Below are 27,604 nucleotides of genomic sequence, written 5' to 3'. Positions count from 1 at the left end.
AATGAAGGAAATAATGCACATAAAGCAACCAACTTAGCGCTAAAGAAGTGTTTTATAAATGCCGCCTATTCTCAATGATTATTCTTATTATTTTCTCTTCTATGATTTTAAGGCTATTTTCCCATCCGTCCTTAGTACTCTTCTTCTTTACCTGGGAAACATCTGTTCTTGGGATATCAACATTCCAGCAAACGGCACTTACTACCAGCACTGTTCCCTCTTTGGCTCTCCAATCTGATTTTATTTCACATGACACTATACTTAACAAATTGGATTACAGTTCTATGCTTATGCATTGGCTTTCTCCAAAAAAGCCAGAGTAGAGAGCAGAAAAACGCTATTTCCAAGGGATTAAAAAAATAGGCTAATATCAAACTCACTCGAGCCTTTGGAGTGTACACGTGGGCTGTGCCAGTGCTTTACAAAGGATTGCCAGGGAGGCACCGTCAAGGCTGCAGTTGTCCAATTCCAACACCTGGAGGTCCTTGCTGGTGCTGAACACTGAGCAGAGGTCCCGCCACAAGCCGAGTCTCTCGTTATGACTACAAGAGAACAAACACTGATTCTCCAGTGGACAGATTCAATTTAAGATAGTCTCAAAATAACCAGAACACTATTCCCAAAGCCTCTCAAAGCCTATGGATACTCAGGCCTAAACACGAAGACGTCTACCCAGGTCAATGGAGACAACATGGCACCACAGTGGTTAAGAAAGTGGACTGTGGGGCCAGAGAAAGTGGGATCAAATCACGGTTGAATCACTTATTAGCTATGTGACCTTGTGCAAGTTATTCAACCTTATCATGCCTCCATTTCCTCCTCTTCTAGGAGAGGTTACTTATATGTGATTGAGGGTTAATATTTGGCCATCCATCAGTGAACAGGAAATTGTATCCAGAAAGTATTATCCTGAAAGGTGGTGTGCATTTGAGAGCTAAAGCATGAACTGATAACCTGAATCTGATGGCTATGGAATAAAAAGTACCACCACAGAAACCATAAAAAACTGCTTGCTTTCAGCCTCACATTTGCCCTTTGAAGTAGTTAAAACTTCTTCCCCTCCTAAGTCATATGGAAAACTATGAGAAGCTAAGTCACTGCTCGTGGACACCCAGTTAGCAAACACCAGCTCCAGAAGAACTCGAAACAAAGTCTCTCTTGCTATGAAAGCCATACTCTTAAGCACAAAGGAATAAGGATCCATGAAATACTCATGGGAGCTGGAGCAAACTACAAATATGGTTGGGGAGCAGACGATTAAGAAATGGACTCAAACCATAACAAGGGAAGAAGAAAAAGACAACTAACCTAAAATAACTACTTTATTTTCAACATGTTCCTACTCTACCCCAAGAAAATAACCTAATATAGCAACATTTGAGATTTCTTTATTGTGTTTTTAAAAATTGGTTAATAATTTTAAAAAGTTAATTAAAGAAAAACAATGAAAAAAATATGTAGAGCTCCCCTGAGGAGCTGGTGGAGAATGCAGGGGTGTTGGGCTTCCCCACCTTGATAGTTGCTGATGTGCTCAGAGACATAGGGGACTGGTGGTTTGATGGGCTGAGCCCTCTACTATGGTACTTGCCCTTGGGAAGACTGTTGCTGCAAAGGAGAGGCTAGGCCTGCCTATAATTGTGCCTAAGAGCCTCCTCCTGAATGCCTCTTTGTTGCTCAGATGTGGCCCTCTCTCTCTAGCTAAGCCAACTTGGCAGGTGAAATCACTGCCCTCCCCACTACGTGAGATCTGACACCCAGGGGAGTAAATCTCCCTGGCAACATGGAATAGGACTCCTGGGGAGGAATCTGGACCTGGCATCATGGGATGGAGAACATCTTCTTAACCAAAAGGGGGATGTGAAAGGAAATGAAATAAGCTTCAGTAGCACAGAGATTCCAAAAGGAGCCGAGAGGTCACTCTGGTGGGCACTCTTACGCACAACATAGACAACCCTTTATAGGTTCCAATGAATTGGAATAGCTGGCAGTCAATACCTGAAACTATCAAACTACAACCCAGAATCCATGAATCTTGAAGACGATTGTACAAAAATGTAGCTTATGAGCGGTGACAATGTGACTGGGAAAGCCATATGGACCATACTCCCCTTTGTCCAGTGTATGGATGGATGAGTAGAAAAATGGGGGCAAAAAAAACAAAGGCACCCAAGTGTTCTTTTTTACTTTACATGTTCTTTTTCACTTAAATTTTTATTCTTATTATTTTTCTGTGTGTGGTAATGAAAATGTTCAAAAATTAATTTTGCTGATGAACGCACAACTCTATAATGGTGCTGTGAACAACTGAATGTACGCTTTGTATGACTGCATGGTATGTGAATATATCTCAATAAAAAAAAAAAAAAAGAAATGGACTCACCTTGAGATGAATTCATAGTCATCCGAAAAGATGTTTTCTACACACAGCCTAAATTTCTGCAAAGTATGGCACTGTTCCAGGCAGAATGAGGATATTATCAATTCCTTTGTATTACTAATATAAATGGCAACTTCTTTGAAAAAATCCATTACTTGTGCCATAAATTCTTTGTCCTGAGTTTCATATATACACTTAAACAATTCCTGGAAATTTACCTCTCCCTTATCGTGTCCACATTGACTTAAACTTTTTAAGCATCGGGTTATTTCCTGCTTTATATCTTGTGACAATCGGAAACCAAAGGATGTCTCCAGAATTTTGGTTATTTTTTCCATTGAAAACCCAAACAGGAATAGCCCCATCTGGGACAAGTGGTCTTGGGCTTGACACACTCCTGTGGCTACAAGCTGGGTTACACTTCCAATGACTGGGTTAGGATTGTCTTTGGGTTGTTTCACCAAATAGAACATGGCAGCACAAAACTCTTGGACACTCATGTGGATGAAGGCAAAGCAGTCACCACTCCTCAGAAGGATGCTCATGCCTGCCCACATTAAAGCATCGGACTCAGATACCCCATTCCTCCTGAGATCCCCTTGGCAAAACACAAACGTCTGAGTCCACATCCCTTCTGCAGCCAAAGAGCACAGGCCTTTCAGCCGGGTTCTGTTCTGCTTTGGTGAACAATTCTCACCTCTTGGTTTGAAAACGTTTGTAAAAAAGGATGCATACAAAGAGGTGGTGGTCTGCCAGGATATCTCAAAGTCTTCTCCCCTCTCTAGCTGAGAATTCATGCAAGTACAGATCAACCAACACAGAAGGGGACTTTGGCAAATGGAAAACAGAGGACTATTGTCTCTCACAAAACTCAAGGCTTGCAAGACTTTCTTCTTTTCGCAGAAGAAGTGGGAGAAATACAGCTCCCTTTCATGCTCGGAGAGTCCCACCAGACGTATGTATTTTGGATGCTTCAGCAAGAAATGATTTTTTTGCATACCCACAGTTCCTAATGCGATAAGTAGAGAGGACTCTGGGAGCATTTTTTTCTGCAACAAACTGCTCAGGACAATTGGCATTGGCTGCTGCTGCGTCCAGTCATGGCACAAGTTAGTGTAAAGCTCCAAATCAAATTTCAATTCCTCAAAGCCGTCGATGATGAACAGGATTTTCTGTGGCTGAGAAAAAATGTCTTCTATTGGCTCTGAGCACTCAGGCCAGTCCCTGGAGATGAGCTCCACCAAGCTTGCCTCTTTAACATGGTTCAATCCACAGGCATCAAGGAAGAAAACAAATGTGAATCTGTCTTTACAGAAGTTTCCTTCTGCCCATTCCAACATTACTCTTCTCAAAAAGGTTGTTTTCCCAACTCCTCGAGGACCTTGCATGGCCACAGTGAGTGAACGCTCTCTAAACTCCTCAGCATTGTATGCATCATGCAATTCTTCAAATTCATTATTTGTGACCTCTTTGTAGAAACACTCAGGGACTTGCAGACAAGCTTCGTTTTTCCAGATAAGACGGAATTTTTCCTTCATGTGCTTTTTGTATGGGTTTATACCTGAATCAATGAGGACAGAACATAAGCATTAAAAAATGCATGCATCTTTTTATACTCCTCAGAATGACTTCCCACTTGATCACGTGCAGAGTACCAGCTCACATTCATGGATAACTAGGCTGATTAGTTTTGTTAGGACCATGGTCTGTTTAAAATGATGACCTTGGGAGCACATGACCAAAAGCAGAAGTCTACCACCACAGTTACAGGCAACACAGAGCATGCATACTCGGGAACTGTTTCCCAAACTGGAACGGGGTAACGGTATCCCCCGAGCATAGACTCCATCAGTGCTGCCCCTTACTGAGCACCTGCCAGGAGTCTGAGCTGAGAATGGCTCTACTGATACTGCAGCATTCATCAGCTCAGTGACACATTAAGATTTATTCTATTCTCACTTTACAATTAGTGTTGAGAGAGCTTGAGTTACTTGATTTAAACTAATGAATAAGGATTAAGGTCATGCATCCATCTCATATTCGTCTGACTTGAAAGCGTAGGGTCTAGGTTATTTCTATTATACCTGCTGATGAGAGTTAATTTCAGAAATACACCCTTGGACCACTATTCTTTCAGCCTTCTCTCAGGGCAACAAATTAGGGGAGGTAAAAAAGAAATACAAATATAGACTAGACAAGGCTCACACCCTGCACAGTACGTGAGCTAAGATAGGTTTGCACATAACTAAAATACAAGGCATACTGTAACAGGAACCCAAAAATGCATCCCAGAAAGAAAAGCCAAACCACTCAAGCGAAGTATCTAATAAAGACTCCCTATAGGAAACAGCTTTCATATGACTGCCAAGCAAGTTGGGATTGGGGAAATTTCAAATGAAGAACTGGATCCTGAGAAGCTGTTTTTTCTTTATATGAATACCATTAGATGTCTTTCTAAAAGACAGATTTGATTATGTCAAAACCAGCTTACTTGCCATCAATGACTCCCTAGTACTTAGCTTTTTTCTTCCCTTCTCAACACAGAACTGAATGCTCTTCAAAACACTCCCCAGTCAGTCTTTAAAGAGACATCCGTCGTCTATAATATGCCTCACTGCTTCAAGCTGCTTCGCATAGTCTTATTCCTTTCCCCTCCGCCTGGGTACATTTTGTCCCTGATGGCAGAAGGTTATATTTTTAAATACACTCCTAGCTTACCCTGCTTTTAGGAGTTTTCGTCAATGGATTGTGAGCATCTGGGAAATGCACCACTCTCAGGCCGGGCTCATAAAAATCTCCTGAGCACAATCCCCACAGTGCTCTGCCTGACACCAGCGTGATGCAGACGAGCTCAGCAACCAGGACGTCATGTGCCAAAAATGGGACAGCAAAAAATGGAACAGGCCAGATTCCATGAGTCTGGAGACAAACTACCCTCCAAGAAGGACAACTGCTGTGAAAGCCAAGTGCCCTAAAATATACCTTTATGTTATTCACTTACTTGATTGTGGCCAATGCTGTCAGAGTCACTGAGATTTGAGGGTTTGTTAAAACACCCGGTCTTAGCCCAACTATTAGAGACTGCTTGGCCAACAACATTCCACTCTACGCTCTATTCACAGCTAGTTTTGCCTTCCTTATACAAGAGAGGAATGAAGATCTCACTCTTTTTCTTTATTCTTCCGTGGAAGGTCTTGCGTACTCCTAAGATAAAGATGGCATTGTTTTCTCTCGACAAAAGTTTCTCTCAGGATAATGACTATTAAGAGCCAGAATTACATTTTTATCTGATATGCTCAGTGATTGCTGTTACAGCCAAAAAGTTAGGAACTTATAAAATATAACTCTATCAATTGCTTCAAATGCTTCTAAAATTGATCTTGCTTATGAAACCATCATTTTATTCATGCATTCTCTTTAATTACACTGATTATAGCAAGTCACCTATCTGCAAAATATATTTTGCACAAAGTTTATCTAATAAATCATGAGAAATGGGCAAGGGGGAATAAAATCCTGTATGTAATCTGAATTTTAAAATTTAAAACAAACACCCAAATCCAAGGAAGAGAGGAAAGGGAAGTAGACCCCCAAAGGGGCCCTGTAATTGCACACATGGAGGCCAGTAGGATTTCACTGTCAGCCTTTACTTTTTCTGTGTATTAGAACATAATGCTCCAAAAGTAGGACATCAACTTTTGATCTTCACTATATCCCTCATGCTCAGCATACAGCTTGGCACATACTAGTTATTCAAGTGATTTTTGCTTTTTACCAAATTACTATTGAAAAATTGTCTAAAATTTAAAACATACAGATAAGGAGAAAGGAAATAAAGAAATTCCAAAATTTTATCACACATATATAATCATGGTAAAGAATTTGATTCGTCTCTATCATTCCAGGCTTTTCTTCTGCAAGGTTATTGAGCACCTGTTTTCTCTTCTGCAGTGGAATCACATTGTATATACTGTTGTTGAACATGGTTTTCACTGAATGATACTTACAGACTTCTTTCTAAAGATGTACCATTTTACTTGCCAACAGCAATGAATGAGTGTTTCTATTTCTCAGCATGCATATGCGTCATTCAATTCCTCATATTCGTTATTTGTGACCTCTTTGTAGAAGGACGCATATCTTTCTAAAGGTATGCATATGTTTCAGTGTAAATCACTGTCATTTAACTGGATGGATTTACCATTATTTTGTCCATTTTGGATATTTATCCACAAACTTCTTTGAATATAATTAAGATTAATTTGAGGCAAACTTCATAAATAAAATAGTTAAAAATTGATAATTCATACTTATGCATGATATATCTATTATATACCAGAAACTTAGGACTGGGATATAGGATTAATGACAGGTGACATCTACATCTTAAAATTTGGGGATTAAAAGACAAGAGAAATGAAGACTGCCAGACTGCAACCCCAAAAGGTTACACCACCCAGTAATTTAGGAGAGCGTATTTTTTCCCTCATTCTCTCACAAACACATGCAAAGATGCTCAGCATCATTAGCCGTCAGGGAAATGCAAATCAAAACAATAAGATACCACTAGAATGGCTGCTTAAAAAAAAAACAATGGGTAATAAGTGTTGAAGAGAATGCTGAGAAATAGAAACACTCATTCATTGCTGTTGGCAAGTAAAATGGTGCAGCCACTGTGGAAGACAGTTTGGTGGTTCCTCAGAATGTTAAGTATAGAAACCCCATGTGACCCAAAAATCCCACTACTAGGTATTTACCCCAAAGAACTGAAAGCAGGGACTCAAACAGATATTTCTACACTGATGTTCATAGTGGTATTAGTCACAATTTCCAAAAGATGGAAGCAACCCAACTGTCTATCAACCTGATGAATAGATAAACAAAATGTGGTATATACATCCAATGGGATATTAGTCAGCCATAAAAAGGAATGAAGCTCTGATATGTGTGAAAACATGGATGAAACTTGAAGATATCACGTGAGTAAAAAGAGCCAGACACAAAAGGATAAGTATTGTTTGACCTCATTGATATGAAATAACAAGAATAAGCAAAGTCACATTGTAATAATCTAAAATACAGGTTACCAGGGGACAGAGTAGAGAAGAGAATGGGCAGTGAAGGCTTAAAATGTTCACAGTTCCTATGCAAAATGCGGGCAATATTTTGGTGATGGACGGTAGTGATAGTAGCACAATATTGTGATTGTAATTAACTGCACTGAAATATATATCTGAAAATGATTAAAAGGGGAAAAGTTAGATCTGATATATAGTAACAGAATAAAAGTTAAAAAAATAAATCATGGAGCTACACTAAATTAACAGTGAACCCTAAATTAAATCATGGACTATAGTTAATAATACAGTTATAAAACTGTGCTGTTATCAATTGTAACACATGTCCCACACCAATGCAAGGTGTTAAAAATAGGGTGGTATAAGGGAATCCTGTATTTTATGCATGATTTTTCTATAAACCTATAACTTTTTAAATTAAAAAAAAAAACAAGTAATGAAAAAAAAGGGATTAAAAACTCCATGGAACTACATTACACAAACAGTGAACCCTACGTTAACCATGGACTTTAATTAATAGTAAATGTGCTATTATCAGTTGTAACAAACGTTCCACACTGATGCAAGGTGTTGGTGGTGGAGTGATGTATGGGAATCCTGTAATTTATGCATGATTCTCCTGTAAACCCACAACTTCTCTAATTTAAAAAAAAGGACTGGGACTTTCGGGAAGATGGTGGATTAGGAGAGGCAGAGCAAGAGTCTCCTCCATGAAAAAGACTAGGTAATGGCAGAAAGTGCTCCAGAACAGCAGTCCCAGGGTGCCACCCGTCGGGCAGGGACTTCTACACCACATAGTGGGGACCCACCTGGAGAGGCAGAGAGACTGTGTTTAGGACAGGTCACCATGTTCAGCCCAGACTGCCACCAGGGATGGGCAGCTGAAGCTGGCTGATGAGCATGGGAGGGAGCAGATTTCCACACCCGTGTACCCTTCTCAGCAGTTGGCTGGGGTGATAACCATTCACAGCCCTGCAGCCAATGGCTCCCGTGCAGGGGACTGATGGCTGGAGCTGGCCACTGAGTGCAAGAGGGAGCAGCTTTCCATGCCCCATGCACCCTTCTCAGCAGTTGGCTGGGGAGATAACTCTTCACAGCCCCATGGCCAAGAGCTCCCAAGAGGGAACTTGGGATTTGACAGATATGGGTGACCACATCCACTCTTCCTCTATAGAAAGAAGCACAGCCAAGTGAGCACAGCCAAGAGGCAAGGGCACCACATGGCAGTGCCAGGAGCCTCTCTCCAACCCCAGGGTCTTGAGGACACATGGCAGATAGGGACTGTGGTGTGTTTGAACTGGAGGGTGAGATCCACAGCTCCATAGCCCCAGAGTGGTCAACTTAGAGCCCCAGGAACTTCCAGGACCACTGTGCCCTGGAGTGGCTTCCCTGCTGCTGTGCAGGGCCCACCCCCTCCCACAGGGTTGGCAGTCCCAAGTGCACATGGAGAACTGGTGCACTGATTGGGTTTCCATCTGGGTTGGAGCCCACCTAGTGCACAGGTGAAACTGGGGGAGAGCTGGCTTGAGAGTAAGAGGTGGCCCAAGAGTGCTATGTGCTTGTAGGACAGGGAAAGTGCACTCCACCTAGCTATAGCTCTGCCAATTACAGATAAATGTTCAAATAATCTTGCATATCCCAAAATAATCTTACCAAGATAAGCAAATGCCATGAGGCCAACAACAGAAAATCATAAAGCACATGAAGAAACAAGAAGATATGGACAACCCAAATGACCAAAGTAAAAAGCCAGAGGAGACACAGAACTTGGAGCAATTAATCAAACAGTGCACACAAATCTCCAAAACAACATCAATGAATTGGCTAAGGACATAAAAGGATATCAAGAAGACTCTAGATGAGCATAAAAAAGAATTTGAAAGAGTAAATAAAAAATAGCAGATCTTGTGGAAATAAAACATACTGTTGATCAAATTAAAATATACTAGAGACACAGTAAATTTGAAGAAATAGAAGAAAGAATAAGTGAACTAGAGGACAATTGAATGTAAATGCACAAAAGAATAAATGGGGAAAAATTAAAAAAAAATTGAAATGAACTTCAGGGAAATGATGGACAACTTGAAATGCACAAATAGAAGATTCACTGGTGTCTAAGAAGAGAAGAGTAAAGGGCTGGGAGGAGTATTTGAAGACATAGTTGGGGAAACTTCCCAACCCTTCTAAATGACATAAATATGCAAATCAAAGATGCCCCACCAATTCCAAAAAGAATAAATCCAAACAAACCACTCCAAGACATATACTAACCAAATTGTCAAATGCTGAAGAGAAGGAGAAACTCCTGAAGGTGGGAAGAGAGAAGCAATTTACCACATAGAAGGGAAACCACATAAGACTAAGTACTGAGTACTCACAGGGCACCATGGAGGTGAGAATGCAGTGGTATGATATATTTAGGATCCTGAAATAGAAAAATTGCCAGCCAAGAATTCTTTATCCAGCAAAGCTCTCCTTCAAAATTGAGGAAGAGTTTAAAATTTTCACAGACAAATTCTGAGAGAACTTTTTAATGAGAGACCTTCCCTGAAAGAAATATTAGAGGGAGTTCTACTAGCTGAGGAAAAAAAAAGGAAAGGAGAGAGAGGTCTGGAGAAAGGTACAGAACTGAAGACTATTAGTAAGGGAAACTTAAAGGGAAAAAAAGAATGAGAAGGGGAAAAAAGGGAGCTGACAAATAAAAACCAAAGGATAAGAAGGTTGATTCAAAAATTGCCTTCACAGTAATAACATTGAATGTGAATGGGTTAAACTCACCAATTAAAAGATATAGATTGGCAGAATGGATTAAAAAGTAAGAAGCATCAAGATGCTATTTACAAGAGACTCATCTTAGACCTGGCAACATAAAGAGATTGAAAGTGAAAGGAGGGAAATAAAATATCCCATGAAGCTACAGCCAAAAGAAAGCAGGGGTAGCAATACTAATATTAGACAAAGTAGACTTAAAATGCAAAGATGCCATAAGAGAAAAAGAAGGCACTATATATTAATTAAAGGGACAATTCACCAAGAAGAAATAACAATCATAAATGTTTATGTACCCAATCAAGGAGCACCAAAGTACATGAGACAAACGTTGGTAAAACTGAAGTAAGAAATAGACATTTCTACAATAATAGTGGGAGACATCAATACACCACTCTCTTATATAGTTGGAACAACCAGACAGAGGACCAATAAGGAAACTGAGAACTTAAATAATGTGATAAATAAATTAGACTTAATAGACATATAGAGCATTACATTCCCAAATACCAGGATATACATTCTGATTTAACACTCAAGGAACATTCTCCAGGATAGATCATATGCTGGGGGATAAAACTGCCTCAATAAATTTAAAAAGACTGAAATTATTCAAAGCACATTCTCTGCCCATAGTGGAATGCAGCTAGAATCAATAACCATCATAGAACCAGAACATTCACAAATATGTGGAGGTTAAACAACACACTTCTAAACATTCAGTGGGTCAAAGAAGAAATTGCAAGAGAAATTGCTAAATATCTAGAGACAAATGAAAACAGGAACATAACTTATCAAAATCTATGGGATGCAGCAAAGTTGGTGCTGAGGGGAAATTTATAGCTCTAAATACATACATTAAAACGGAAGAAAGAGCTAACATGAAAGAAATAACAAAACAACTGAAGAAGCTAGAAAGTGATCAGCAAACTACCGTAAAGCAAGCAGAAGAAAAGAAAAAACAAGGTTTAAAACAGAAACAATTGATAAGGAGAACAAAAAAAACAATAGAGAGAATAAATAAAACCAAAAGTTGGTTCTTTGAAAAGATCAACAAGATTGGCAAGCCTTTAGCTAGACTGACAAAGTAAAAAAGAGAGAAGACCCAAATAAAGAAAATCATAAATGAGAGAGGTAACATTACTGTGGATCCCAAAGAAATAAAAAATATCATAACAGGATATTATGAACAACTGTATGCCAGCAAACTATACAATTTAGAGGTAATCAATAATTTCCTGGAAATTCATGAACACCCTAGAACTGACCCAAGAAGAAACAGAAGACCTCAACAAACCAATCACAAGTAAAGAGATCCAATCAGTCATCAAAAATCTTCCTACAAATAAAAACCCAGGGCCAGATGGCTTCACAGGGGAATTTTACCAAACTTTCCAAAAAGAACTGACACCATTCCTGCTCAAATTCTCTCAAAAAATGGAAGAAAATGGAACACTATGTAACTTATTTTATGAAGCTAACATCACTCTAATACCAAACCAGATAAAGATGCTACAATAAAGGAAAACTACAGGCCAATCTTCCTAATGAATATAGATGCAAAAATTCCCAACAAAATGCTTGCAAATCAAATCCAAAGACATATTAAAAGAATCACACAGTGACCAAGTGGGGTTCATCGCAGGCCTGCAAGTATGGTTCAAAAGAAGAAAATCAATGTAATACAACACATTCACAAATTGAAAGGGAAACATCAAATGATCATTTCAATAGATGCAGCAAAAGCGTTTGACAAAATTAAGCATCCTTTTCTGATAAAACCACTTCAAAAGGTAGAAACTGAAGGAAACTTCCTCAATATGATAAAAGGCATATATGAAAAACCCACAGTCATCATAGTACTCAATGGTGAGAGGCTAAGATCAGGAATGAGACAAGGTTGCCTGCTGTCCCACTATTATTCAACATTGTACTTGAAGTTCTAACCAGAGCAATCCAGCAAGACAAAGAAATAAAAGGCATCCAAATTGGAAAGGAAGAAATAAAACCGTCGTTATTTGCAGATGAGAAACCAATGACACAGCTACTTGAGCAAATAAACAAATTCAGCAACATGGTGGGATACCAGGTTAATGTGCAAAAGCCAGTAGTGTTCTTACACACTAGAAATTACCTAACTGAAGAGACACTCAAGAAAAAAAATTCCATTCACAATAGCAACTAAAAATATCAAGTACCTAGGAATAAATTTAACCAAGGATGTAAAAGACCTCTATACAGAAAATTATATAACTTTCCTAAAAGAAGCCAAAGGGGACCTAAAGAGGTGGAAAGATATTCCATGTTCATGGATAAGAAGACTAAACATCAAGATGTCAATTCTACCCAAACTGATCTACAGTTTCAATGAAATTGCAATAAAAATTCCAACAACCTACTTTGCAGACTTGGAAAAGCTAGTTATCAAATTTCTTTGGAAGGGAAACTTGCTTCAAATTGCTAAAAACATTCTAAAAAAGAAGAAGAAAGTGGGATGATTTACACTTCCTGACTTCAAAGCCTACTATAAAGCCACAGTAGTCAAAGCACGATGGTGCTAGCACAAAGATAGATACATTGATCAATGGAATAAAATCAAGAGTTTGGAAATAGACCCCCATATCTATGGTCAACTGATTTTTGATAAGTCCCCCAAATCCACTGAGCTGGGACAGAATAGTGTCTTCAATAAATGGGGCTAGGAGAACTAGATATCCATATCCAAAAGAATGAAAGAGGACCCCTACCTCACACCCTATACAAAAATTAACAAAGTGGATCAAAGACCTCAATATAAGAGACAGCACCATAAAACTCCTAGTAGATAATGTAGAGATACATCTTCAAGATCTAGTAGCTTCTTAGACCTTATACCCAAAGCACAAGAAACAAAAGAAAAAAATAGACAATTGGGAACTCCTTTAAATCAAAAGCATCTGTACCTCAAAGGAATTTGTCAAAAAGGTGAAGAGGCAACCAATACAATGAGAGAAAATATTTGGACACCATATATCTAATAAGAGACTGATATCCTGCATATATAAAGAAATCCTACAACTGAATGACAATAGTACAAACAGCCCAATTAAAAATTGGCAAAAGATATAAAAAGACATTTTCCCAAAGAGGAAATACAAATGGCTAAAAACACATGAAAAAGCATTCATATTCACTAGCTATTAGGGAAATGCAAATCAAAACCACAATGAGATATCATCTCACACCAATAAGAATGGCTGCCATTACACAAACAGGAAACTACCAATGCTGGAAAGGATGTGGAGAAATTGGAACTCTTATTTATTGCTGGTTGGAATGTATAATAGTACAGCCACTGTGGGAGGCAGATTGACAGTTCCTCAGAAAACTAGATAACAAGTTACCCCATAATCTGGCAGTTTCACTTCTCAGTATATTCCTAAAAGATCTGAAAGCAGTGACATGAACAGATATTTGTACACTGATGTTCATAGCGGCATTATTCACAATTGCCAAGAGATGGAAACAATCCAAGCGTCCTTCAGCAGGTGAGTGGATAAACAAAATGTGGTGTATGCATATGATGGAATACTCTGCAGCAGCAAGAAGGAATGAGGCCCTGAAACATATGACAACATGGATGAACCTTGAAGACATAACACTGAGTGAAATAAGCCAGACACAAAAGGAGAGGGATTGCATGTTACCACTAATGTGAACTCCCTGAAATGTATAAAATCAGTGTCTTATAATGTAGAATATAGGGGACCTAGAGATAGACAAAAGCTAGTGAAGGGGGAATGATAACTAATATGTGCAGACATGACAATGAGGGTGAATTTAAAGGTATGGCAATGGACAGGGGTGATGATGGTTTGTTAATGGGATTATACATGTCAGTGCTACATGGACAGTGAACTTGATTGAAAAGGATTGTTTAAAGGCATGTAACCCACAGAGTAGCACCACAAATATAAGTAAGTTTTGGCATGATATATTTCTAGGTATGACACTAGCACAAAGGTATGACACTGGTACAAAGATATAACAGTGTGGTATATGGAAAAAATACCTATTACATATTATAGACTAGATGATAGGAATACCTCACCAGCACTACATTAATACAAGGGATGAATAATTAGCAGCTGACAGGAGCTCTGGGATGTTTTCTGTTATGATAATTGTTTAAAATTGAGAGTGATGATGATTGTCAAACTAAGTGAAGATAATGTGAGACAATGATTGTTTATCTTGGGCGGAATATATGCTATGTGAAATTAGGAATCCCTTACTTAATAAGTCAAGGCCTCAATATTAAGGCTTGCTTTTGTGAAACTTAGGGCTGGAAATGGGAGGCTACTCTTTCCTATAATTATGCTTAAGAGGCACCTCCAGAGCCCCTCTTTTGTTGCTTAAATGTAGCATTTCTGTAAGCCCAACTTGTCAAATAAATTCATTAATCTCCTCGCTATATGGGATATGACTCCCAGGGGAGTGAATCTTTCTGGAGACATGGACATGACTCCCTGTAATGAGCCTGGCCCTGGCATCGAGGGACTGAAAATGCCTTGTTGACCAAAAGGGGGAAAACAAAGGTAATACAATAAGATTACAGTGGCTAATAGATTTCAAATAGAGTCAAAAGGCTATCCTGGAGGTTACTCTTATGCAAGCTCCAGCTAGATATCCCAAATGATCACAGTATTCCAAGCCCTAACCAACAGTAGCCCTGAAATTCCTAGTCACTATCTGAGATTCTATTAAGTTTCACTCACTGAGTTTATCCCCCAAAACTTAAATCCACCAGAGTATTCCTATGCCAGACAAGTCCTAAAACCCAGAGGCAACATCCTCTTCAAGAAGAACCAGATGCAGCCCCTTCCCCATAATATCTATACCTCTTTCCAATATTAACAAGATAGGATGGTCACTGCCTAGATACCCCTGAAGATCAAGAAAGTGATTAGACAAGAGGAAATACACATATTTTTTAGATGCTATGGTATTAGAATAGCTAGAAGGAAATGACTGAAATGGTCAAATTGTAACCCATAACAATCTTTGAAATTTGCTCTATAGCTACTTGTTAAACTGGTACTTTGAAAGTTATCACCTTTCTGTACATATCTTTTATTTCACAGTAAGGAAATAATTGAAACTGTGGAACTGTATCCCATAACATCCTTTGAAGTTACCTATATAATTACTTGTTGAACTGTACTTTGAAAGTTATTATCTTTCTGTATATATATTTCACAATAAGGAAATAACTGAAATATATATATATGTATGTACTATACTTGATAACAACTAGAATAAAAATACAAACCTCCTAAATATATTAAACCATTGTAAAGCCAAGAGGACACACCAAATGGAGAAACTAACAGTAAATACAATATAAGGCACACAGTAAATTCAACATATGACAGAATTGAAGCCAAATATCATCTAGGAATTGTGAATGGACTTCTCTATTGAGAGAAAAATAGAGAAAAATCTTTTCAAGTTGCCTTATAAAGCAAAACCTAAGCCTATGCTTTATTAGAAATACATTAAAAATAAAAGACAAAGTAGACTCCAAGCAAAAAGCATTAAATTAGCCAAAAAAGAAGTCTTTAAAATGTGAAGAGCCACATTCCACGATGCAGATATAATAATTATGAATATTTTTGCAGCAAATAATACAGCAACCACAAAAGATGCAAAGAGAAATAGATACACACTAGTATTAGACTAACAACACTCTTAGTTTTGGATATATCAAGTGGACAAAAAACAAGTAAGGACATAAAAGATCTCATCAACAAAATCTGTAAAAAGAAAACAACATCCTGACAGTCAATGTATCTTCTTCTCAAGCACACAAGGAATGTTCAAAATTTATCATGTATTAGGACACAAAGAAAACATCAATGAGTTCCATAAAATAGAAATAATTACAAACAGCCCTTTATGATCACAATGCAATAAAACTAGGTCTTTTGTTCTGTGCCTTTGCTTTATGACTTAAACATTAATAAAATATCCATAACTACCCAGGAATCCCATTGTGTCTGTCATTCTCTAGGATTTGATCCACCTAGTAGGAACCTTTCCTAACCGTCCTTCCTGCTGCCAGTCACTCTGCTTCTTCCCATTACCATTCTGCATGTGGCACTGAAGGCAATTCACACTCTATAGGACATGGAGTCAGATTTTGAGAGGAAATCTTTCCTTCAACATTTTAGTCTTCATATGTATATAGCAGAGTGAGCACTTGACTTCAGCTAGCAGCCCCTGTCACATGGTATCAAGCAGCAACCAGCAACAAAGGACAGAGCTAACAATAGCCAATTCCCCACACTTGGGTAAACCCAGCTCATGTTTCCATTCTGTGAGGGTTCTGGAATAGAAGACTAAAAGAAACAAAATTTCATCCTCCATCAGTCAGTGCTATCCAGGCACTGTTCTCAATGTATTATGATTATTTCCTTTTGTACATTACCCCCAGGTAATGAAACTGAGTCATAGTGAAGTGTAAGCAACTTGCTGATGGTCACCAGCTAGTAACTGGGATGGCTTGGATTCAAACCCAGGAAATCTAGCTCCAGATCTGTAATCCTTGTTAGGAGATAATTCAGGTGATTCTGCATGTCTTCTGAGCAAAGGGTACAGATTTGTTCAAGGATGTATGCAAACTAAACTGCCTGGGAATGTAAGATAGTCTTTTTCTCTCTGGGGAACAGGGAATATTTGTTTACAAAAGCAGTGATCCCTTTTGGAAATATTAGAGATGTCTCTCTTTATTATATTCCAAGGTAATAAAGCTAGAGTCTCCCCCTCCTCCACTGGAAACATCCCAGGATAATAAAGCTAATGTCTTCTCCTGGAAGGGAGGAGGGGTGGATTTGCCAGTAGCCCCTATATGAGGTCAGTATCCCCTAATCTCTGGGTTTTTGAGCAGTGATCGAGATCCACTGTGTCCACATTATCTACCTGAGCCCATCTCTGTATCAACCTCATGAGACTTGGGGGGCAAAGGGAACTGATGTGAATATGAAGCTCATGTTGCCTGTTGTGCTGTGAGTAAAAAGCTTTCTAAACCCATTGGGACTTAGCACGTTCTCATTGACTGAATCTTTAGGAGTGTGGCAAGGCAACCTAACTGCTTCTCACTGCTCAGGAATGGCCAGACCACTTGATACCCTTCAACACTAAGCTTGGAGTCTGTAAACCAAAGTAATCCTTGCCTTGGCTTAACTACTCATGCACTGCTAGACATCAGGACACCGTAATCCATCTGAATCTCAGTGTACTTATCAGAACAGAAAGCCCATTCCCAGGAAGAGATAAAATTGATGGTAGAATAACACATAAAAATGGGCAAAGATAGATATGCCAAACGGCCACAGTATGACAAGCCCCAATCAAAATAGTCCTGAAAACCCTAAAGAATAACCTGGTCTCTATCTGAGAGTCTATAAAAGTTTCATTCACTAAGTTTAGTTTTCAAAAACTTAAATCCTCCAGAGTGCTCCTACGCCAGATAACTCCCAAAACCCAGAGGCAACAGCGTCTTCAAGAACATCAACCAGATGCACCCCCCTTTCCTGTAATGTCAACACCCCTTTCCAACATGAACAAGTTAGGGTGGTCACTGCCTAGAAGATCAACAAAGTAATTAAATGAGAGGAAGGGATAGCAATGGACAAGATAGAATTTAACAAAGGATTAGGAATATTGAAGTTTTATATATATATTTTCTTTGTTCCCAGGGTATTGGAACAGCCAGAAGGAAAGAACTGAAATGGTAGAACTGTAACCCATGACATTCTTTGAAATTTCCTCTATAGCTACTTGTTAAATTGTACTTTGAAAGTTACAACCTTTCTGTATACACGTCATATTTCATAATAAGGAAATAACAGAAGCTATGGTACTATAACCCATAACATTCTTTGAAATTACCTATATAACTTGTTAAATTTTACTTTGAAAGTTATCATCTTTCTGCATATATGCTATATTTCACAATAAGGAATGTTGCAGGATAATCTCTCTCCTGGGAATCTGATAATGAGAACACCGACTCCTCTCTATCTTCTCTCATATGCCACCTGATGCTTTCTGTTCTGATAGTGAAGAACCAGTTATTCCTTCTGATATAGAAGCATATTTAACAGAACTTTTACCCCAAGTACAATTTCCAAATGATGAAAAGTGGAAAGGCCTTACTGTAATAACTGGGACACACAATTCATATCCTTCAAGTCCTACATTAGAAAATTATACTGTGTCATAAGTAAGGTAAAAAGGCTGAATACAGTTTTGATCAAATGTATGCTTATTGACATTATGTAAACTAATTTTAGAATAAAATAAGAAATTGTACTAATAAGTTAGAGATAACTAATCATCTCTCTTCTAAATTTTAGTTTTATATAAGTAAAGGGTATGTTATGTTGCTTATACAAAAGTCATAGCTTAATTAGAAATATTTTTGGTAAATTTTACAAACATTCAATGTTAAGTATAAATCTCTGATAATGCTGTGAATATCTTCCTTTGCTCTTGACTCACTCATTGTTTACCACGTGTGGTTCATTGCTGGTGGTTTAAATACAACTATAGAATATAACTTAATTGTTTGTACCCTAAATCAAAGGCTCTATAAATACTCTGTAACTCAGACAGGAGGGTCTTTTAATCTTATATCCAACCACATCTGGAAGGGACTTGTTCCTTTTACCTTAAGTGCTCCTTTAGTAAATATGTGTTGAAATCGAATTCTTGTCTTGAGTGCTCTTTACTTTTAAACTATTGTCTGTCCCTATACTCTTATTTGAGTGGAAGGTTACTTGATGAAGCCCAAATGGACTGAATCATTACCTGATAAGGTTCAGGCTTTTTCTAATGGAGATCATAGTTTTGAGGTATAAAGAGATGAACCCATGACAGGAAATAATTGAAATTGTGGAAGTGTAACCCATGACATTGCTTGAAATTTGCTCTATAGCTACTTGTCAATTTGTACATTGAAAGTTATCACCTTTCCGTATATATGTTATATTTCACAATAAGGAAATAACTGAAACTGTGGAACTATAACCTATAACATTCTTTGAAATTTTCTCTCTAACCACTTGTTAAATCGCACTTTGAAAGTTATCACTTTTATGTGTATACGCCATATTCCACAATTTAGAAAAATGAAAATGGGCAAAGCACCCTGCAGCTTTCAACCACAGTATTAAAGTGAAATAAACAAGGATTTACCTGATATTTTGTCTGTTTGCCAGGGGTTGTGACTCAATGGGTATTCTTATTTTATAGAGAAAAAACAAGTACCTTCCAGAGAAGGGCACAAATGCCATCAATAAGTCAATCAGAACTGGTTTGGAGTCAGATCTGCACCTTTTGGAAAATTCATCTAACAAAAGGGAATTCTGTTCAACTGTTCAGTCCAGCTTTCTCATGTGTACACCTCAGATTTGTGGTGAGAATGAAAGGACATTATATATAAAAAGTGATTTCTGTAGTACCCAGGACAAAAGCTCTCTATAATTATTTCCTAATACTAGTGACAGCCTAGTACCTTGCACGTGTCTGGTTAAAAGGATAGACAATCACCATGAGGGAACTTATCTTAGCAGTCCTGGTGATGCAGGCACTAACTCCCCAGCCATCTCCTGCAATGCCAGTGCCTCAGCTTGGGGCAGAGAAATGGTTAAACCCCACTTACATGAATGGTGTGGGCTAGGACACTAGCCACCCCCAACCCTCCTCCAGCCCACGCATGACTAGCATTGTCCTGAACCTCTTCTCCTACCTCCAGGTCCACACTGGGCAACAGCACACACTCAGCTGCTGGAGGATGTAGCTGCTCATTCAACAACTGTACCATCTTCATTACTGAGAGCTCCTGGCAAACCAGCCTCCCCTCACAGCTCGCTGTCCCCACATCCCACACTCACTTCTAATCTCCTCCTTAGCCTTCATCCAGAGGTCTCTCCGATCCATCTGTAGAAATATGCTCAGTGTCACCTCCCATGCCTTTTTCCCTGGGTAATGCTTGTCCAACAGCTTTGCCAGGTCTTCTCTTGACGCTTTCTTTACCTCGCTCCAGGGAATTGGCTTGAATTCAAACCTCGGAGGTTGTTGCCTGAGGAGCTCCTTAAATTTCCAGAACTCTTCCTTTCTGAGCTCCTCCAGGTACCACAGCAAGCCAAAGTCAGAAAAGAAAGATTCAGCCATTGTGTTCTAGGATTGTGAGCTCGGACTTCTCCAGATGGAAATCCTCAAAAACAAGGAAAAAGTGGGATCTGGGGAAGAATTACATGGTCATATAGTTAAATCTCAGCAGTATAAAGTAGCTAAAAAATATTGATATCATGCATTTCTTGCTAAAAATGTATCTGGCCTGCTTCATCTGGAGAATTTTTATCCTTTTTTTTTCGATTTTCCTCAATAAGGCATAGGAAAAGGGAAAGACGTGAATTCAGCACTAGCAGCTAAAATGTAGTTAATGCAAAGCCAGATGTCACGGAAAACTGTAACTACCTGGAACTCTAATAAAGCTTTGATGTTTATTAGTGGGGCCAAGTAAGGAAAAATGAGGTTATGTCTTTCCCTGTGCCATCAACTACGTATCTCTGCAGAGCTTGAGGCCACTTCTGGGGGGTGTAGAATATTGACTCGGTGTCATTTTGTGAGTTTCTATCTAAAGTTCAAAATGCCATGTCACACTGGACATTCCTTCAAGGAGAACAAATTCTAATCTAACTTGACTACATAGTGGAGACTTTTTGGTTTTCATAAAGAATGCAAAAAATTTTTGGTGCATGAAAATTTGGATGAATCCTTGAAATATATATGACAGGGAGTTGCAGCTGAAAAGAAATTCAAGTTTCAAAACAAAAGCCGTAGACGACGATCCAAGGATGCTACAGCCTAGATACGGTGGACATGAGGACAGAGGAAAGAGCCCTGGGCTGTCATCTCAGTGATGGTCAAGGAGGTGCTTTTCAAATACCTCGGCTGATCCGTGCACAGGATAAACAGAAATGACGGGGGGATGAAAAGTTTTGACAGCTTTAATAGCTCCAGAATCCACCTAATTGAATTTGAGAAAAAAACTCAGAGTAATAGGGAGGAAATAATTCATGCAAGGAAGCTTTCCAGATCTGAAGAAAAGATCTGTGTCTTCAGGATAAGAAGTTCTGCCAAGTGTTGAGGAATATGAAAGATAAAAAACCATATTTAACTTTTAGAATCTCAAAGAATAGAAAAAAATTCTAGAGTTCAGACTAGCACTGCACAATGGAAATAAAATATGAGCCACATTTGTAATTTTAAATTTTCTAATCGCCACATTAAAAAAGACTTTTAAAAACAGGGAAAACTAATTTTAATGTTATTTAACACAATACATCCAAAATATCATTAACATGTACTCAATATAAAAATAATTTAAATAATTTACATGTTTTTTTTAATACTGTTTTCAAATTTAAAAAAAAAGTCAGTTGTCTGTGTTTGTATGGATCTACTTCTGGATGTTTTGCTCTGTTCCATTGATATATATCTCTCTCTCTGACAATACTACACTTCTTAGTTAACCTACCTCTATTGTAAGTCTTAAAATTAGGTAGAGTTCAATACTAGTGATCAATAAGGGAGGGGTAAGAGGTATAGGGTGTTTGGGGTCTTCTTTTTCCTTTGTATTTCTTTTTCTGGAGTAATGCAAATGTTCTAAAAATGATCATGGCAATAAATACACAAATGTGTGATGATACTGTGAACAACTGATTGTACAATTTGGATGGATTGTATGGTGTGTGAATACATCCCAATAAAATTGCATTAAAAAATCCAACGTGTATTTACACTTACAGTACATCCCACTTTGGATGCCAAATTTTATCGAAAATACTCAATCTCTACTTATATTTCCTAAAATGTGCAGTCGGAAAAAGTAAATTCACATATTCAAGTTTTCATACATAATTTTCCAATAACTAAATTAAGTATTACTGTTAAATTAGAACTCAAAATTCAACCCCTGAGTCACACCAGCCACATTTCAAGTGCTCAACAGCCACCTGTGGCTGGTGGCCACCATGTTAGACAGTGAAGGTCTAGACCCTAGAAATAAAAATAATTACTAACAAGAAGGGCTAATGCCAAGTTATTCAATAACTGTCATGGTACAACTTCCCAAATAATGTACCAAACTTCATTTTTATTGACTAGAGAATGAGAAGCAGTTTGTGAGAATCCTTATTGGTGACACTGATAAGTTGACAATGCAAAGAAAAAACTGCATATGATTGGAGGTTAACAGTTATTGACCTAGATTTCAATACCCAGTGAAATCATCCGTTAAAGCCCAAGGGAAAAATGAACCATTTTAGACAGGAAAATATTCAATTTTCCATCTGCAAGTCTTCACTGAATTACCAGAGTATACACTAAGACACAGAGAAAAAACCCTCAAAAAAGTTCACATAGACTACAACAAATACTGGGGGAAAAAAAGGAATAAAAATGACTAGAGTGGTTTCTGTTTAACTTTATAACATTATAAATAAAAAAGTGTAGGCAGAAAATGCACTATTCAGTGAATTTAAAGTAAATCCCATATAACCTACCAACAAAATCAATAATCATGTCCCATGTTCTTGTCTCCTCATAAAAACCCTTTCTTCCAAAGAAGATATCACTGTCTTTATGTTTACTGTGAGTTTTGTCTTATCATTTTACATCTATTCATGCATCCTGAGCACTTACACACAATACAGCTTGACTATACATGCTTAGTTTTAATAAATGGAGTAAGGTAATAGTCTTTTATATACAGCCTCCTTTGGTTAGCATTATATTTTAAGATTCATCCAAGTCATTGACTGTAGCAGTAGTAGTAAAAAAAAAAAAGTAGGTAAAAATAGTACTACTGCAAAATTGTGATTCTTTTTACCATTATATACTATGCCACTGTTAATATTCCTCATTTTATTTATTTATGCTACAGTTGGCAGGCACTTCTGTGTTTTACAAATTTTGTCTATTACAAATGAGGCTTTTATGAACAATCTTTCACAGGTACCCTGGTGCATTTAAGCACACATTGTTCTAAGTTTCATAATTATGTGTTAAAACACCTGGGTCATACCATATACAGGTCATCATGTTTATTACACAATACCCAACAATTTCCCTCGCGGATGGACGAACTCACATGTCCATCAGCATGCTGAGAGACTTCACTGCTCTACAATCCTGCCCAAGTTTAGTATAGTCCAGTCCAATTTTGATAATGGAAAAAATAAACTGAAATTAAAATCTTACATGACTTCATTGTGGGAGATGGAAAGAAGGAGGGAAAAGAGTGACAGCAAAGAAAAGTTTGGTTTTTGTTTTGTTTTGGGGGAGAATATGCTTTCTTATTCCTCATAGTACAAAAGGAAAAATCAGATTTACTGTACATTAAAAATTTTAAAGTGACAACCAGAAGAACAAAAACGAGTATTTAACTTCCTTACAATTAGAAACCCTCCAGAAAATGACCTCAATTCAACCAAAGGCTCAATTCATGATAGATAAATTAACAACATTATGTTGGCAAAAATAATGCTAAATATAATTGTAATTTAAATATATGTAAATGAAATTAAATTAATTAAAATACAGGCTCATATTGGTTAAGAACATCCTGTCACAGGCTTATAAGAGAAACTAGAAAATGCACAGAAAATAAAACAGAGGGATAATAATCCTGGCAAATTATAACCCAATAAAGTATTAAATATCACACTGAAAAGCACTCAAGCTTGAAAGAACTAAACGGTTTAAGTAAGGATTTTTGCACACCTTATTTAAGACTCAGTCTACCAAGTTGTAGTATTCATAAACACAACACACCTTACAACATTGCTTCACACAAGGGATAATGATAAATGCACAGTCATTGTTTAGGCTATTAGAACTCTCACATAATTACAAACCTTGAAGGTAAGATTATATGCCACTTGAATAATTCACAAGAAAGAGCTCACAGTATGCACATATGAAATACATGCATATGCTTCGTAATGAGAAAATACTTTGATTCCAAATTGATTATGTATATTCTGTTCAAACACACATGGGACATTTACTAAACCTGACCTTATATTGGACACAAAGAAAGCATAAAATGGAAACAGGCATCATGACCTCATTAAAAAATCAGAGTAAAATAAAATTAGAAAATAAAGACATAAGCATGGAAAGTCACAGCTAATTAAAAAAGAATACAGTTTAAAATATTTTGATTAAGAAAAATAACTTATTTAGAATTGAATGGACACAACTGTAAGAAGTGTATAACACTAATGCAAGGTGTTAATAATAGGGTGGTATATGGGAACTGTAATTTATGCATGATTTTTCTGTAAACCTGTAACTTATCTAGTAATAATTTAAAAGAGAAATGAATTGGACAGATGTCACCAAAGAAATTTAAATGGAAATTATAATATCCACTATAATGCATGGTAAATAGGTATTCAAATCAGGTGTTAAAATGTAAATAGGTATAGTTTGGGATGGAAATTTGGCAGTCTCTATTAAAATATAAAATCCATATTCCCTTCAATCTCAAAAACTCACTTCCCTATGTCAGTTTCAAAGTAGCATCCGCACATGTAGCCAGAGATTTTCATACATAAATCACCACAATTAAATAATGTTTTAAAGGTAAAAATCTACATATTCATTGATAAAGAAACAGTTACTTAAGGACACGATCCACTATTTGGACGCACATTCCACTCAGTGGAGGCGACCTGCCAGGAGAAAGACACCCATCCTCTGCAAGGGAGCAGGGAGGAGCCCTGTGTGCTCCACCGGCCATCCTGTCCCAGGCCTGGGCTTCCTTCAGCGGGAACAGAGACATCAGCCCACCCAGTGCTGAGATTCGCCACGACCATGTGCCTCGATTCCACTGGGCTAATCATGGTGCCCTGGGCCATGTGCTTTCCGTCCACATCCATAACTCAGCCACTCAGCCTAGACCCAAGTTACCCCTCAAAATGCACACTCCTGTTCACAAATGGCCTTGCACATCCCATGTTTGCCTCCACGTCTCACCTTCCCCCACAGCCGAGACCCTTCCACTGAACCCTCTGAAGGCTAAGAAGAAGCATCCTGAATCTCTTCTCTAAACTCGCCTTTCTCCTTCCTGCTCTAACTGAAACCTTCCTCGGAAGATGGCGAGGCCCCTGCAGCCGCCTCAGACGCTGACCGCTCAACCTGCCCCCACACGGGAGGATCCACAGGTGAGGTGGGCATCCTCGCTGCTACTCCTTACGTGTCACCATCTTGATCTGGCCAACTCCAGGCGACACTCCCCGCTCCCCTTCCTGTTGCAGCCTCTGCCAGTCCCCCCAACAACCTGCCGCGTTCCTCACAGACTGTATCACCTGGCTCTTCCCATCTAACACTACTCCTGTGGTCACACAAAGCAAACACCATCACCACAACTGTTCAAACAGAACAAAATCATGGCATCCTTGAAAGTCTGGATGGTAAATGAGGAGCTGAAAGCCAATCAGTCAAATCACCGTAGCAGCAGATCCCACATTTGACTCTCCCATTTGCCATTTGCCTTACCCCTTTGTGAGTTCGCGATTTCAAGTATTCTGTTTTTCATTTGTACATGAATCTCACAATCAGGACTGACACATCCACCAATTCTGAAAAACTGGCTCCTTCCCTTTAACTTTTACTATTTTCACAGTTTCTCCTTAGTTCCTCGATACCCTAAGCCCTCCAATTCTTTACGTCTCAGACTCAATTTTAGAAAAAACAGGAAGCTTTCATTTAGCCGGGAAGAGTCCTAGTCTCTCACCTAATTTAGAATTGGGAAATGCCAAGGTTTACAGAGTGGAGATGCTGGATACAAAATCTCTGCAAATTTAAATGCTTTGCCTTTTGGTGCATCCTTGCCAAAACGAAGGCGCAAGATTGATAGTTTCTGGTACTTGCCTTCCTTGTTTCTTATGCATTCTAGACCCACAGTAAACAATGTGAGAGGAAAACCTAAGGAGAAAGAAAGAAAGAAACATAGAGGTCAGTGAGAAGAATTCTGCTCACCCAATCTGGCTGATCCTGGGGCCAGCAGTGATCCAAGAACAGCTGTGGAGACAAAGACTAAAAGGCCATACCTGCCTTTGGCTTTTGACTCCCTCTCTTCCCATTGGCTGGCATGACTCTTGGTGGCTAGACTCAGCCAGGTGAGGTGAATCTGTTTAGCCGTGGTGTTTCCACCTCAGGTGTGGTCCATATTCCTCGAGCATTGCTGGGAGCTGTCGACTGCTGAATAGTCCCAGGATGCTGCTAATGTAAGGCCCCCCCGGGGCTTCTGAGAAGTATCTTCTTCTGCTCCCACTGATGGCTAATTTGAAGATGCATTTGGGAACAACCCTGCTCATTATCTGAAGGTCTGACTTCCCCACACAGTAAGCTTCCCGTGCTATCTTAACTATCTTGCGCATCTTCTCAACTTTCACAGCAGATCCTAGAATGGAACATTCATATATAAGGAAATCAATGAATATTCTCAAATAACCAGCTCTGGGTGTGAAGAACAGAAATTAGAATGTGCAGATGTCTACTAACACCTGGCTACACTCATCACTGAATTCTGTGATCATTATCTTCACTGTCTGTAACTTTAGCTGAAAGCTTTATGATGAAAAACGCCCACTGCTAGAGTGTTTCATGTGAGATCTGACATGCTTCTCTCAGCAGTTCTCTGAAATATGTATTACTATTACATTCTTTTCAAGGATACTTGAGGCCATCAGAACAGAGGCAGGGTTTGGAAAGTCTCCGACTTGGTCAGCCCACCCTTTGAACCATTCCTCTGTGCTCCCTCCCAGGCTGCCCTGATCCTAGTGGACTCCTGGGGATCTGTGTGGATCAATGAGCAGGAGAAGCTGGGTTTCATCTGCTGAGACTGAGCTGAGAGGCCCGGTGAATCGATTCTCTCCAATACGTTAATCAGTGGTCAACCCAAACACCCTCCATCCAATTGTTTCTGTCCTGAACTCCTCACCCTGACTCCTCAACCATCCTTAGCTGGATCACAACTGATACTGTAGGGAGCTGGGTCCTGATTTGCATTATGTTTAAAATTTTCCTGATAGCTACCGCAGGAGCTGGCATAGGTTGGAAGTGGTTAAGCACTAGAGCTGGAGCGCCAGGTCACCCTGGCCCTGTTCTCTGCTGGCTGTGTGGGCCATGGGCAAGTACCCCAACGTCACTGCATTTTCCTCCTCCGTACAACAGAGATGATGCCAATGGTGATGGTGATGGTGGCGATGAATATGATGGGAGGATAATGATTGAAATGATGACGGTGATGTGATGATGA

At 38.7% G+C, this 27,604-nt stretch overlaps 1 protein-coding gene across 1 annotated transcript in view; it reads right to left on the bottom strand.

The window, feature by feature from the left end:
- Positions 1 to 26,957, bottom strand: part of NLRP9 (NLR family pyrin domain containing 9) — a 41,662-nt gene extending 14,705 nt beyond the window's left edge. The window contains exons 1-5 of the mRNA XM_037819880.1: positions 26,394 to 26,957; positions 26,078 to 26,268; positions 20,163 to 20,510; positions 2,381 to 3,938; positions 381 to 542 (exon numbers count right to left, since the gene is read on the bottom strand). Coding sequence (XP_037675808.1) covers positions 381 to 542; positions 2,381 to 3,938; positions 20,163 to 20,442 — 2,000 coding nt within the window. The 5' untranslated portion in view covers positions 20,443 to 20,510; positions 26,078 to 26,268; positions 26,394 to 26,957. The remainder of the gene's footprint in view (positions 1 to 380; positions 543 to 2,380; positions 3,939 to 20,162; positions 20,511 to 26,077; positions 26,269 to 26,393) is intronic.
- Positions 26,958 to 27,604: the final 647 nt, after the last annotated feature.

This window comes from Choloepus didactylus, chromosome 27 (genome assembly GCF_015220235.1).
Source record: "Choloepus didactylus isolate mChoDid1 chromosome 27, mChoDid1.pri, whole genome shotgun sequence".
NCBI classification, from domain to species: Eukaryota; Metazoa; Chordata; class Mammalia; order Pilosa; family Megalonychidae; genus Choloepus; species Choloepus didactylus.
This window is presented reverse-complemented; position numbering and strand designations above follow the sequence as displayed.